The sequence below is a fragment of the Apiospora marii genome, assembly GCF_038362585.1.
Source record: "Apiospora marii strain CBS 49790 chromosome Unknown utg000014l_segment0_segment0, whole genome shotgun sequence".
Classification (NCBI taxonomy): Eukaryota; Fungi; Ascomycota; class Sordariomycetes; order Amphisphaeriales; family Apiosporaceae; genus Apiospora; species Apiospora marii.
Window position 1 is genome coordinate 82,100 of NW_027117385.1, and position 13,445 is coordinate 95,544.

Consider the following 13,445-nt stretch of genomic DNA (forward strand, 5'->3'; position numbering starts at 1 on the left):
CGTGTAGTGTCCCTTTCGCGCTCGAATCAATGTTGTGGGGGAGGGGTGGGGCTTGTTCGTGAGTTTCATAGTGGCATGGCACTTTGCAGCGTCTTCGATCTCGAGCATCACTTTTTGTACAGATCTTCATTTGACATAGTAGTCAGCTCACCACTAGTAATTATTATTTACCGTGCACACAAACATCCAGATGATTCCATATACTTCCGCGCTTCAGTCCCACCCAGTGTACACTCGATCGATTCGTGTGCTACAAGAGCCGACACGGATAGACTTGGGTGTGTATAGTCGTACCTGTTCCAAGATGGGGTTTGAAGCTCGCATATGTAGTAGAGATTAATAAGTCTTTCGCTTCACAGAAGCTTGATGCTGGTTCATCAAATGGTAGAAGGCACTGCTACCGAGTGGAAAGACTTGATCAACGAGGATCCGGCCAGCATTTCTCTGCGCTGAGATTGTCGAGGTCCATATCTTCAGAACGTGACATAGAGTGTTGTCCGAGAACGCGTAGAGGAATTAAACGGTCGTTTTCCTCAGCCGCAAACAATCCTGATTCCTCCGCTTCCGAGCTGCCCTCATACGCGATCGAACTAGAGTTGCTTGCCCTTTGATGTTTTGGTTGCTCTCCCTTCTAGTGGCATCCAGGCTCTTCCCCGATGAAAGTTCGGGTTTCAAGCAATCCTAGACCTGTGAGCGCATCTTATATGCGCCGCTCCGCATGGCCTTCGGAAAAGGGGTTTGTTAGGTCCAAGCCCTCATCTTGTTGGCTTTGGTCCAAAAGTAGCTCATTCATGGCGACCCGATTGACAAGATCTCTGGCACGGCAAAATGACCATCCTTCGGAAACCGGAGGTCACTAACATTATATCAGCATGCAATTATACAAACTTGGCTTCAAACCTTTTGGCCATCCCAGCGCCTACGACGCGCGCGCGAGAGTGTGTTGCGGGAATGGTTCCATGCTATAATCTAGTCTGCGCGGTTACTATGTATCTTGCAGGCGTTGGATGCCCCTATGGGTATCATCTTCGAAACCTGTAGACCAATCGTTCTGGGTACTCACGCTTGTCTGACAGGGGCTTCTGGCGTCACGGTTTAGGCGGGGCGCCTTTTGCCGGTACGTTTGAGACCGCAACCTCTTCAATTTGCCAACCACACCTACTACTTCTCATGACTTTTCTGCATTCAATAAGCCTAAGAAGCTCGCACCTACATTTACTTCTACAACTAATCACGATGGAAAACACCGACCGAAACCGAGTCGACTACACCTTACACCCTGAATGGTTGTGGCCCGCCTACAAGTTTGGGCTCAACCCCGATGATCAATCCACTACCCTTCACGAACGATTCAACACGTAGAAAATGCCATTTCATAACGCACATGCCTTTCATACTGATCTCTTCGACCTCGCGCATTTATTCCAAGCCCTTGAACAACGCAGACAACTACGGTTAGGGATATGCTCGAAGCTTGGGAAGGAATCGTTTTGCCTTTGGGAATGAAGGAGAGCGACTTCGAGCCATGCGACCGTGGGACAAAATTCACGCAGCTGTCTCGAACAAGAGCACTTGATGCCTTCCTTGCCTTGTACACATTTCTTCCGGAACACGAGAAGGGATTCATTGATGCCGACATATCGAAGCGAATCGAAGCGGAGATTGGCTCAAGAAGAGCGGCAGCGGACACACCTAGAGAACGCGTCAACCTCGCCAATAAGGACGGCGTCGTCGACGATAGCAAGCGGCATGATCCCAGTCACCCGCGCAGATGGAATACCGAAGGGGGACAATATGTCGACGACCTCGCCTCGATACCCTCGACCACTTCCTGCTTCAACGGAATGGAGGTGGACGTCGACAAGGGCCAGACATCTGTTCCACCTTTGCCGAAATACATCTCGACGGAGGGCACTGCCCCCCTCCCCAATCCCTACAAACACTCCCGAAGCGATATCGTTCTAGGGCCAAGAAGCCCAACTCGGTCTTCGAGACTCCGACAGTCAAGCAATAGAGTCAGCAAACGGACTACAACTCCCCGTCCATCTACCAATCGAGAAACCAGGAACAGCCGCGTTAAGGCGGCCGAGACACCAAAAGCAAGGTATAATCTACGATCACGCCCCGTAGAATTGGAGCAGCATCTCGATCGACGAAAGCGCAGGAGGTGCGGATGAGATGCAACTTGAACTTCTCGGCGTATAGGAGCGTTCTAAGATCAGCCTCGTCCGCGACGCGCCACTGGCGTTATTGCACTCGATATAGCCTTCTCCCCAACTATCTAATCCAGCATGGACACTACCATCGGTTCCCACGTTACCGTAGGCAAAAAACATCATCGCAGCCTCTTGGAAGTGCAAGAAAAGAGCAACAAGCAGGCGAAGTCGGTGATCCTACGAAATCGGATACGGCTACACAGAGAAGGGCTGAGGAACCGGACGAGATCTCGACTACGACAAAAGAAGCTCACTCACCACGCGTCGATCGCACTCTGGACCTTGCAGCATGACGACGATACAGCCAACAATGGTGACAGTGGTGATAGACCACTGTCTTCGTAATGTTCCGAAGAAAATGCCAGGCTGTCGGCGGCGACCATATCCCCCTTTGTGCTGCTCTTCGCCTGTGCCTGTCTCCGCACCGGCGCCTTCTCACCGGACGTCCAGTTCTTGGGTGACATCACTATCTGGCAGCGAAGACTCAACGCCAACATCCGACGCGGCACAAAGGCGGACGGTGTGGCAGCTAACACCGGGGTACTAGGTCGGCTAGTCGGGCGAGTCGATCCAGCCGATCACGGAACAGAAGCGCCAACAGCAGTGCCCAGAGGACTAGACTAGTGTGGCATACGACGTACGAGCTTTCGTATTACAGTCATTGTGCTTGCGCTCGACAGGCAAAAAAAGCACGGCGAGGCGGAGCAGATGTATCGGCAGACACTGGAGGTAGAGAACTGGACTGGACTGGATGTATTATCGCCGTATTGGGACAGTGTCCCGCCTCCCGAGGGGCATCTGGCGTGCGAGAGTCTACCTACATATACACGAGATATCCCGCATATCGAGCCTACTGGCAATCCCTTGGTCAAACCGTCTCCGTGACTCCTCCGTGCGAGTTCGTTCTCGGCGCTCGTCCCGTTTTAGTAGCTACTGCTTCATGTAAAGTGTCTCCTATTACTTATCGGTGGTGGGCATGCGTCTTCATAATATTTCGTCAATGTTACGAAGAGCTGAAACGCTTCCGGACTGTGTATTAGCCGCTGCCAGTATTCTTGTGGGGTTTTCGGGTCGGGGTCGAACTTCGGCCATCGAGCCTGGTGTCGTCTCGTTTTCCGACAGTGTACTAAGTGTTCTGGCGTTCGTAGCATTCGGCACGCGCATCGGTCGTTCTGTAGGTGCCGGAACTTCTTGTGATACCAGTCAAAGTCTCCGTGTCCTGATCGGAGCGCGAGGAGGCTGTGGAGTGTCCGTCTGGGGAGGTCCAGCTCCTTTGGCGCCTTGAGCGTGGCTTCGGTGAATTCGAGTTCCCGGTAGCGCTTGCAGCCTTGGGAGGCCTCGTCCCACCACTTCGTAAACTGTTCCTGGATGGTCGTCCTTCGGTACCTCCCTACGCCCGCGTACGTGGCCTGGGCAGAGCGGCTTGGTGGAAGCACCGCCCCTTCTTTCGCGAGCCTGTCGGCCTCCTCGTTCCCTTGGATCCCCTCGTGGCCCGGCACCCAGCGAACGCGGACGTCGGCTATGGTTGCTAGCTCCTGGAAGGCGAGGAAGGCCTCTTGCGAGCTCTCTGGCGCATTCCCTGTGAGACCCTGAATAACCGACGTATTATCGAGGCAGACGTGGATTGTCGTGCCTGGGTCCGTTCGATAGGTTCGGAGTAGACCCTGCCATACCCCGACAGCCTTTCCGTTAAAGACCTCCGTTAGCCTTAGTCGGCCTTTTCCCTAAGCTACTTTCCGTCTTTTCCTGTATAGGGCGAAACCTCAACCTATTAACTCGTCAGGTCTTTTCGACCTATCCGAAAAAACGATAAAGTGGGTGTCGGGAAGCGTTAACTGTTACGTTGCGAACTCCTTCGCCGCTGTTTTTTTATTTTTTTACGGCTCCGGCCTCGGCGCATATTTTTTCGGAAGGTACTGCGGCTTCGGGAAGCTAGGCAGAAGTCTGGCCGCTTTCTGAAGCCTGGTCCGCGCGGGTTGTAGAGAGCCGTAGCCGCGGCCCGGTAGATAGGGCCGCAGCGCTGTCCGCGCGGTCAGTATATGGTCCTTATCCGTCGATTAAAGCCGCTATTCGAAGCGATAGTATGTTATCTTTAATATAATTCGTACCGTTAGGATATCCGCATCCCTGTATAATATAGCTATAGGTGTTATCTTTTATATAAACAACACAGCCCGGATCGCCTCCCGTAGGACCTGTTTATTTCGTTTATGTACGCTTCTTATCGGGGTCGATACCTCCAAGCTCAGCTGCCGGCTCGTTATTCTTCGGGGCTTCGTGCGCCCCTCGTACCATGCCTCGGCCCCGTAGGTAAGGATGGGGAGGACGTAGGTAAAAATGGCCTTCCGAAGGGCTCTTGGCGGAGGACCTCGCCGGGTATTTACTAAGCTCCGAAAGTGTTATACGACGATCCGTGCCTATGCCGTTCGTTTCTTTACGTGTTTCATAAACCGGAGTTTCGAGTTAAATTAAACGTCGAGCTATCGTACAGGTTAGTTTACGGCGCGTATAGTAATTTTATAATCCCGTGCCGTAACGTTAGGTAAATTCTCCGGGTTTTTTACGCGTGTAAAGTGGAGGAGCTCGCTTTTTTTCGGGTCGATCGTAATTTTATTTTCTTTACCCTAGTTCAGGACGTCGTTTAGGTCGGTCTTTAACTGTCGTACGTTATTTCGAAGGGATTTACTTATTCGGTAGAAGTAGATATCGTCCCGTATCTAAACCGGTGTCTTATATCCTCGAGTAAAATATCGGCAATATAAAAAAAAAAAGAACAGGAGAGGTAAGGAATCTTTATAACAGGCCGCATTGGATCGTTTATAGTGCTATTATAACGTTTTCGAGCCGAATCCGCGCTTACCTTTCTTTTATAAAAAAGCCTACAAACTTTACCAGCCGGGTAGCCCAGCCTTACTATTTTATCCGGAGTATAAGCCGTTTTTTAAAGGTTACATCGAATACGCCTTTTACGTCTACGGTAAAAATCGAGGCCGTGCCCTTATTTTTTAAGAAATATTCGATTTTATATATTAAACAAACGAAAAAGTTCAAAGTAGCTCGTATTAATAAAACGCCCGCTTATTATAAATTAATTATTTTATATATAAGCGTAATATTTACTATCCTTTTCGCGACGAACTTTTCGAAGCTTTTCTCGAGGCAAAAAAAAAGGGCGATCGGTCGCTAAAAGCGAAAGTTCGAAAAGTTTTTTTTATTCGGCTTTCGTAGTATTATAACTTCGGCTATACGGAAACGGACGTAAGTAATATCCTATCCTTAAGCAGGCTTGGAAAAGAAATCGTACCGATTTTTCGATAATATATTAACACGTTTTTAATAGCCGTACCGAAAATATCGTCGGCTCTTAAAAAAATATTTTTAACCGCGATCGTAGCAGTTATAAATTCTTTTTTAAAAATATAAATATTTTAAGGAAAAGCGCGCCGTGGTACCGTTAAAATTTTTAAAGGGTTATTTTCGAAGTTTTCGGGCTCCGTAAATCGTTTTAAAAAAGTTTTGCGTAAAACGTACGCCTTTTTTTCCGTATCTTTAATCGTCTTGCCGTCGATAATAAAAAGAGGCGTTTATAGAACGAATTATAGCTTATGCTATCGAATTATTTTATATAAGTTTTTATTAAACTAAATCGAATCGATTCGTTATTACTAATATTCCCGCTTTTTTTTCCGGATTACTACGAAGAAACGTTTTTATTCTTTTAAGTACCTTTAATCCTTTTAGTAGTGTCGTTTTACTCGTCGGAACGCATCCCGGGCTTCCCGGTAAGCGTTAATTTACTACAACGCGTCGTAACCATCTTTCGTTAACTATTTCCCGACCGTTTTTAATACTTTTCATAAAAAGTTTAAAATTTTCGTTATTTATTAGTTTAACTAATCCGTCGGTCGGTATCGGCGGAAATAACGTAAAATTTTATATACCTAATTCAACCGTGCCGGCAAAAGTTATAAGTTTATATTTTAGTACCGAATACCGAAACTACGTTTTTAATATATGGTCGGGCCGAAGGATTAAGATTCGAATTATTTCGTGGTTTACTCCTATCTAAAATTTCGGGTCCATTTTCGCTACGGCGAAGGGAATATTCGAAAAAATTAAATCGATAATTTATTCCGCTACGTATATCGGGATTTTAATCTCCCCGATATAACTAAATCCGTTATTAATAACCTAATTATAAATTTCGATACCCGCGTTTCGGGTTTAAGGCACGTCTAGGTTTTAGGCGTTATATTATACATTAAAATCCCCTACGATTACGCAATAAGGCGGTAATCGTAGGCTAAAGGGAATCGTATCGCCCGGCTTAATAATTTATATAGGAGTTTATATACGTTAATAAAGGTTTAATAACCGATTTTTAGCTATAAAAGGTTTTTAGTTTTCCATAATCGCTTTTATCTCGTTTTAAATCTACTATCTTTTTTAATATAAATTATTATTCGGGGTTGGAAAATAATACCGTCCTAATTATCCACCGAAACGTAAATATTATAACCCGGGTACGAATTAAATCTATTCCGGCCGTCGTTCGTAACGAATAATTCCTGTACAAGGATTACGTTTATATAATCCTTTTAATATTATTATAGTAAAATTGTATATATTGGCGGCGATTTATTAACGTTAACTTACGCTACCTGTAAAACTTACCGTCCTAGCCTGTTATACATCGAAAATTTCCGATAATTTATTTTATTTATAATTTATAATAATTATATAGTCGTTTACGTTATAATTAATACGTAGGATATTCCGTCGATTACGTTTTAATTTATTTTTGTAGGTAAGTTAAGGCAATCTTTTTACGGCGTTTATAAACGCGTAAGTCGGGTCCTTTATAATTATTTCGACGTTATTTTTGCCGGTAATTAACGTATTTAATTTTGAGCTAGTGTCCTTTTATATAATACCGCTTTAATTTATTTTTTAAAATTAGGTTACCTTATAAAACAAGCTTTCCGTTTAGCGGATTTTAGCCAGTTTACTTCGCGTTAAACGTATTAGCTTACCGTGTTTTACGACCGGTTTTGTTAGGTAATTTTCGTAATTAACTAAGGCCGGCTTATAACAATTTGTATATCGCGGGCGGTCTTAGCACGGTTACGGGTAGCTATAATTTACTAAAAGCTGGGTACTATAATTCTTGCATTTATCCGTTTGCGTATACATTCGGTTTCGAGTAGTATCCTTAATAACTTAGGTTATATCGGCTAAATAACGTCCGCTTTTTAATTAACCGGGCGGGCCCGTTCGCGCCGAAAAGTTGGAACGGACGGACTTTTTATAAAAACGAAACGATATACGATTTTTTATTTATTTCCGAAAGCGATTTTTAACGTGCTTAACGTACGCTTATTAATTCGATACCGGTTTATGTAATAATTTCTTTTCGTAAAAAAGTATCGGTTTCGAATATATCGCCGAAAATATTCGAAAGCCGCGTCGGGTAGCCCGGGATTACGTAATTTATTCATGTAGTTAGGACTTCGACCGTATCCGTTCGTAAGTTTCGCGCTAATTTTTTTTTTTTGGAGGAGTTTTTTTTTCGTTTTTTTATCTCTCGGGCGAATTATAACGTTCGTAGTCGTGTAGTAGATATTTAGAATGTTTATAAAAAATAGGTTTAAAGTTTTATATATAATTTATTGTAAAACGAAGTTATATTAATTATATACCCAGCTTCGATATTTTTCGGGATCCAGGTTAAAACTTGGAAGTTTTTTTTTTATTTCGTTTATTAAGTTTATTAGGTTTATTTGTTTATATTTTTTTAAAATAGGTAGTTTTAGTTTATTCGAGCAACGTTAGCCCAGTTGCGCGTGGAGGCCGTAAAAGGCTCCGTACCGGGCCGGACCGTTTTCTTATAAACGTTCGTTTAGGTAGGAGCTAATACTATTCCCGGTTTCGGCTTATAAGAACGTCGTAAAGCTTTTCGTAATTTTTACAGTTAATTTTTTATCTTCTTCGCGGTAGTTTTTAATAATAATATTTAAGGCGTGGGCGATCTTAGTAAGTATCGATTATCGGGTATTGTATCGTCTGTCTATATCGCTTAGGATTAAAGTTAAAACGTCGAAGCTAGGCGGTATGGTTAGGCCGTAGTTCGTAGCGCGACTTCTTTCGTTGTCGAAGCTTTTCGAATGTCGTCGACCTTTCTTCGGCTTTCCGTAGTAAGCTGTTCGTAAAAGCTTCGTTTTACCCCGTTCGTTTTTTTTTTATACGTATAAATAAAAGTTATTTCTTCGAAGTAACCGGGAGGGTTATTTCCCGTTATTACTTTATCGATAATATCCTCACGGGAAAATAAAACTATCGCGATAATAGTCCCAGAGTTTATTTAGCTTTTGGGCTAGCGTTAAGGCGCCGTTTAAAAGTTATTAAAGAAATAATAATAAATAACGGGCTAGTATTAATAATAGATGTTAAGAAAGAGAAAAAAGAAAGGAAGGTGCGCTAATAAAGACAGTGCTGGGCCGCGAGCATCCCGACACGTTTACGAGTATGAACAACCTGGCGAAAGTATTCAGAAACATGGGACGGTATAGCGGGGTAGACGAAGGCATTTAATAGATACCGGTTAAAGGGATTCAAATGCGGTAGGCTGGCTGATAATCGTATTATGCCTTCTTCTCTAGATTGAGCAGTATCTAGGATCTGTCTAGTATCAGGTAATCTCGTCATAGCGAAATTGACATTACAATAAAGAACAAACTAAATTCTCCATCAAAGCCATACTAACAGCTTAGGAGGGCTAGCCAGTGAATGGTGATTGCAAGTCTTATAGTTGCCCGCCTAGCCGGTTAAGGATTGTTCGTGTTGCGTGCTATACTTGCGCTTCGGCACCTCTCGATCTGCGAGTAATACGCGTTCTGCAGCCGTGTGATGGCGTAGGCTGAAGCACGTGTGCCCTGAATGCGTTCCGGATCGCATGTGCCGGACAAGAAGGCCATGAGTTGCTTACTGTATCCGAGCGCTCGGTCGGATCACAGGTGTAGCCAGTACACTGCCCTCGGCCGTGCGATGGACGACGATTCGGCGCACGTACCGTTGTCGACTGGAGTCGCCCGTACCCCCTACCTGCCATGAAGCGTGGCGGACACCCGTCAGCTTCTTGTCTCTTGCCGCGGTGGAGTGTCCTAAGCGCATATTATACTGCCGGACCAGCTGCGAAACGATTCGTAGTCGATTATTATCTGCTGTTCGTGTGCCGTCGAGTGGCACAGGTCTAGTCGGGGGCGCTGCTCATCGCACACAGGCGACTCTAGTTTCGGCGTCGTGTGACGGCCGTGGCCAAGGCGACTGCGACGGCGACAGCGAGGAGGATCGTTACTGCGTCGGTTATTGTACTGCGGAGGTTCCGGGCTAGGCTAGTAGAAGGCGGGGATCAGAGCATAAAAGCGGTAGGATCGAGGGTCTGCACGGGTGAAGCTTGCCAGTAGCTACGGCAGCCGCTGTAGAGCCGAGGAGCGGGCGGAGCTGGGATCACGACGAGCGGCAACGGCAGAAGCACCCACCAGCTTCCGAGGGAGGTCAACGAAAGAGTAGCCCACCCGGGAAGCCTTTCTAGCGCCACGCGAAAAGCGAAGGGCATGCTGGAGGGCAAACAACGGTACTTTCTGCACAGTGGGAACCGATACAACAGCCCGAGATCAGCTGTCTGTTGATCGAACGGACGCGCTACGGCTCACAGATGGAAGGCTGGGCGAGCTGAACGTCGCGACGGACGCGTCGCCTAGCGTGCTCTACAGGGGTGCCGGCTTTGTCGGGTGGATGCTTTCCCTTCGCCTGGACCACCCCGCCTTTCACTGGGTCCGGTCGCCCTAGTTCTCGCCCAAGACCGCCTGAGCTGCTGGAAATCCAAGCAGCGGCACACCTCGCCCCTTTGGCATACGTGTGGCCGATGGCACGCGTTGTCGCAACACAAACTAGCCATAGAAATCTGATTGTAAGACAGACCTGAGCCACTTATTCATCATGAAGTGTCGTGAAACGTAGAGCGAGTCAAGCCTTTCGCGTTAAAGTAATTCATTTATCCGAGTTATTCGCGCTATCCAGGCTAGGCCTTCACAATCAGGTCTGCGAGAGGATCCAGCCGGAACAGTGGCTGTCGCTCCCGTGCTCATTACACAGCCTTACGAATTGTTCGATAGTATTGATGTCAGCGGAGACACGCGAATCTCGGTCCTATTTTTAGTAGATGACCCTCCTCATGCTCAGTTGTGACGGCCATACACGTTGCTTAGGGGCCTTACACCTGACCGCCAGCCGCCGACCGGCTGACTGGCACAACAGCCCCTAGGAAGAGCCTAAGGGAAGACTGAATGTAATACTGTAGACTACCTCTTTCTTTCCCTTCTTATTTTTGCTGTCGTCGCCAACAGAAGCACCTGCCATAGTTGAGGCCTTGTCCAAATTCGTATTGATGCCCGCCGTGAGAAGTAGCATGGTTCGAACGAGAATTTGTTATGTTGCGCATTGCTATTCTGCTCAGGCCGCCAAGACCTGCTATCCTGGAAGTGCGTCGTCTAGTCGTTGATAAACTCCCGAAATAACGCCATATCCTCAAAATCTCCTGCCAGTTTCTCTATGGCAGCCCCAGCAGGGTCTATCTGTGCCAGCTCGAGGTCGCCCATAAAGGGGGCTCGGAGCTCATGTTTGCTGTAGCTCAGACCGCGCTCCTCGATGTGGCGCAGCATCTCATGGGCCTCCGCGCTCGTGATGTTCTTGTCGCGGAGCATCATGGTCAGCAAAGCCCGACCGATGGCCTCGGCCACGCGGAAAGGCCGCCGCAGCGTCTCGTACCCGTACAGGCAGAGCAGCAGGTACTGGTACCACTCCGGGTCCTGCGAGTCCCGCAGCATCGCGTTGGCCACGTACGTCATGGCGGTATGCCACAGCAGCGTGCACGTCGACGCCTCATAGTTGGACCGGAAGTGGACAATGAGGTGTTTCAGTTGGTTCACCGAAGCCATGTAGGCGGCCAGAGGAGTCCGATCCACAGCCGAGAATGTTCGCAGACGGAGGTTTTCGTCTTCGTCTCTTTTCAGAAAAGGTCGGAAGATGTCCAAGATGGCGGCGTGAAACCACATGCTGTGGGATGTCAGTCGACAAACAATATTTTCAGTTATTGAAGCGCCAACTTACTGAAGGATGACGGCATGATGAGGGTTTGCATCTGACCGATGGAGTTGAGCCGGCAGGTTCTCCGCCCACGCCAACAACTCTCGATACTTCATCTCGGCAAAGTCAAGGCTCAGACTTCCAGATTTCACCAGATCTCTGGGGTGGTGGTAAAGCAGAGAGACCTCGTGCATTAGGGCCCATAGCTCGCAGACTTTGGGGAATGTCACCCCCATGATCTCTTGGACTTGCGAACCCTTGTCGGACGGGGTTGCAGCTTCACTCGACCTTGAACTATCCTCGGCCATGTCAACTTTCGGGATAGGTACCGTCGGTGGGAGCTTCGGTACTGCGACGCCGGGTTGCTGGTAAAACAGCGATACGATGCTGAACTGGTAAGACTTACTGCATGGTTTAAGAGTACCTGAGAGGAACGAAGAAGAGTAACCTACATCGACCAGTTGAAGAGCCCCCAGGCGGTGTTGGAGATGGCGGCGCGTGAGCTCTCCGGGATAGCCTCCATCCTAATTCTGGCAACATCCTGGTCGACACCGAAGAGGCCCAGGCGAGTGCCCATGCGAATGGCGGCGTCCAGGAAATGGAGCACCTTGTGGTCCCTGCCCTGGCCGACGAAGGCAAGGCTCAGCAACTGGGCGCCAACCATGCTGAGTAAGGAGTCGTGTTCCTCGGCGACCGTCCAGAGCCGCTCTGCCTCGTCACATAAGAGCTCAGTATATTGAGCTACGCTTTTGTCGATGGCCGTATACATTTGCTGGGATCTGGTTAGCTCGCTTGCCGACAGGTGGACTTACTAATAATGGGTATGGAAAAGGTAAGAAGTACTCACACACCCCCAGTAGAGAAGTGCGTTGACGACCAGGACAGAACATGACTGCTCTCGGTGCTCCACCAAGTCGGATATGAAACTGTCTGGGTCAAACATGCCTAGGAGGGGGTGGTCTGTCTCGAGGTACATGGAGATGATCCTGGCCGCCGCCTCATTGGGTATTGGCACACTGGTCCAGTGCCTGACCCTCAACGACTTTAAACGGGCATCACAAAACCCATCATTCCATCTCGGGGAACGGTTTGGCGCCGATTGTTGAGCGCGGAACGATGCAGCAGCCGAGTCATTGTCGATATGTGCTGCCTCGGCCGATCTTTTAGGAGAGACGAACATCATTCCGCCGTGCCATGGCGGGGAATTGTCGGGTCTGGTGGCATCCATCAATCAATGTCACATTGAAACATGAAATTGGCAGGGAGTGTCTCTTCCGCCGCACGCTGCTAACCTTGTATTCTCCCGTGCTGCGCTAATGGGACGGAGCAAGTTGCTCTCTTCCAGCTCTGACATGGATATGCGGCGAAGTGGCGCGTAAGTCGAGGGATTCTTGGTCATTAGTTCCAGTTCTAGTGATGACCTTTGCGGGACGAATGTCCGGGGTAAGGAGTGCTCTGAAGGTGAATCTAGGCTGTCGTTGTCGGTTCCCCTAATGACAGATAGGACGACAGACGCATCGCCAGCTGTCCGCAGGAGTCGGAGTATGTCCAAGGCCTCCGCATACGGCGCGAGATATACGAGCTTGACGATGTCGACGGCTCCCTGTGCCGCGTCCCGTTTGTCATTGTATACGCACTTCTTGGAGCGTCTGACACAAGAGTCGCAACTCGGCCGAGTCCCATCACACTGGAAACGAATCAGATGATAGATACCCGCAGGGCGAATGTTCGGCTCAACTTACCCGAGTTTTTTTCAAGCGACAAAGATTACAGGCCAGCTGGGTGCCGACCCGTTTCCTCTTGCGCGTCTCGTTGATGACAGCCCTCACTAGTGGGGGTGGAGCAACTAAGGCTGTGTCCGGACCTGGGGCAGCAGAGGTGGTGAAATCGGATGGCAGCAGTCGCACGTATCGCTTGGAGTCCATTGCAGCAATTGGGGCATCATGGGGAATCCTGGTAAAACTAGGGTTGACCAGAGCCCGCTCCATATAAATGGGATTCTGGTGGTCGCAATGTTGTAGTTTCGCACCCCCGCCGCAAGACCGATGACTGCGTTATGCCGTATGCCTTTGGTGGAGCCGAGAC

The 13,445-nt window shown here is 48.2% G+C and overlaps 2 protein-coding genes across 2 annotated transcripts; one reads left to right on the plus strand and one right to left on the minus strand.

Moving 5' to 3' along the window:
- Positions 1 to 1,236: 1,236 nt before the first annotated feature.
- On the plus strand, positions 1,237 to 2,509 carry PG985_016209 (uncharacterized protein; the record flags this gene model as incomplete). Its single annotated transcript, XM_066835975.1, has 3 exons — positions 1,237 to 1,358; positions 1,460 to 2,167; positions 2,266 to 2,509. The coding sequence occupies 3 exons, from the start codon at positions 1,237 to 1,239 to the stop codon at positions 2,507 to 2,509; spliced, it is 1,074 nt and encodes a 357-aa protein (XP_066675991.1).
- An 8,256-nt stretch (positions 2,510 to 10,765) lies between these two features.
- Positions 10,766 to 13,285, minus strand: PG985_016210 (uncharacterized protein; the record flags this gene model as incomplete). The annotated part of the gene is made up of 6 exons (XM_066835976.1): positions 10,766 to 11,330; positions 11,385 to 11,765; positions 11,813 to 12,132; positions 12,208 to 12,574; positions 12,653 to 13,047; positions 13,103 to 13,285. 6 exons carry the CDS (start codon positions 13,283 to 13,285, stop codon positions 10,766 to 10,768), a joined length of 2,211 nt encoding a protein of 736 aa, XP_066675992.1.
- Between the last annotated feature and the right edge of the window lie 160 nt (positions 13,286 to 13,445).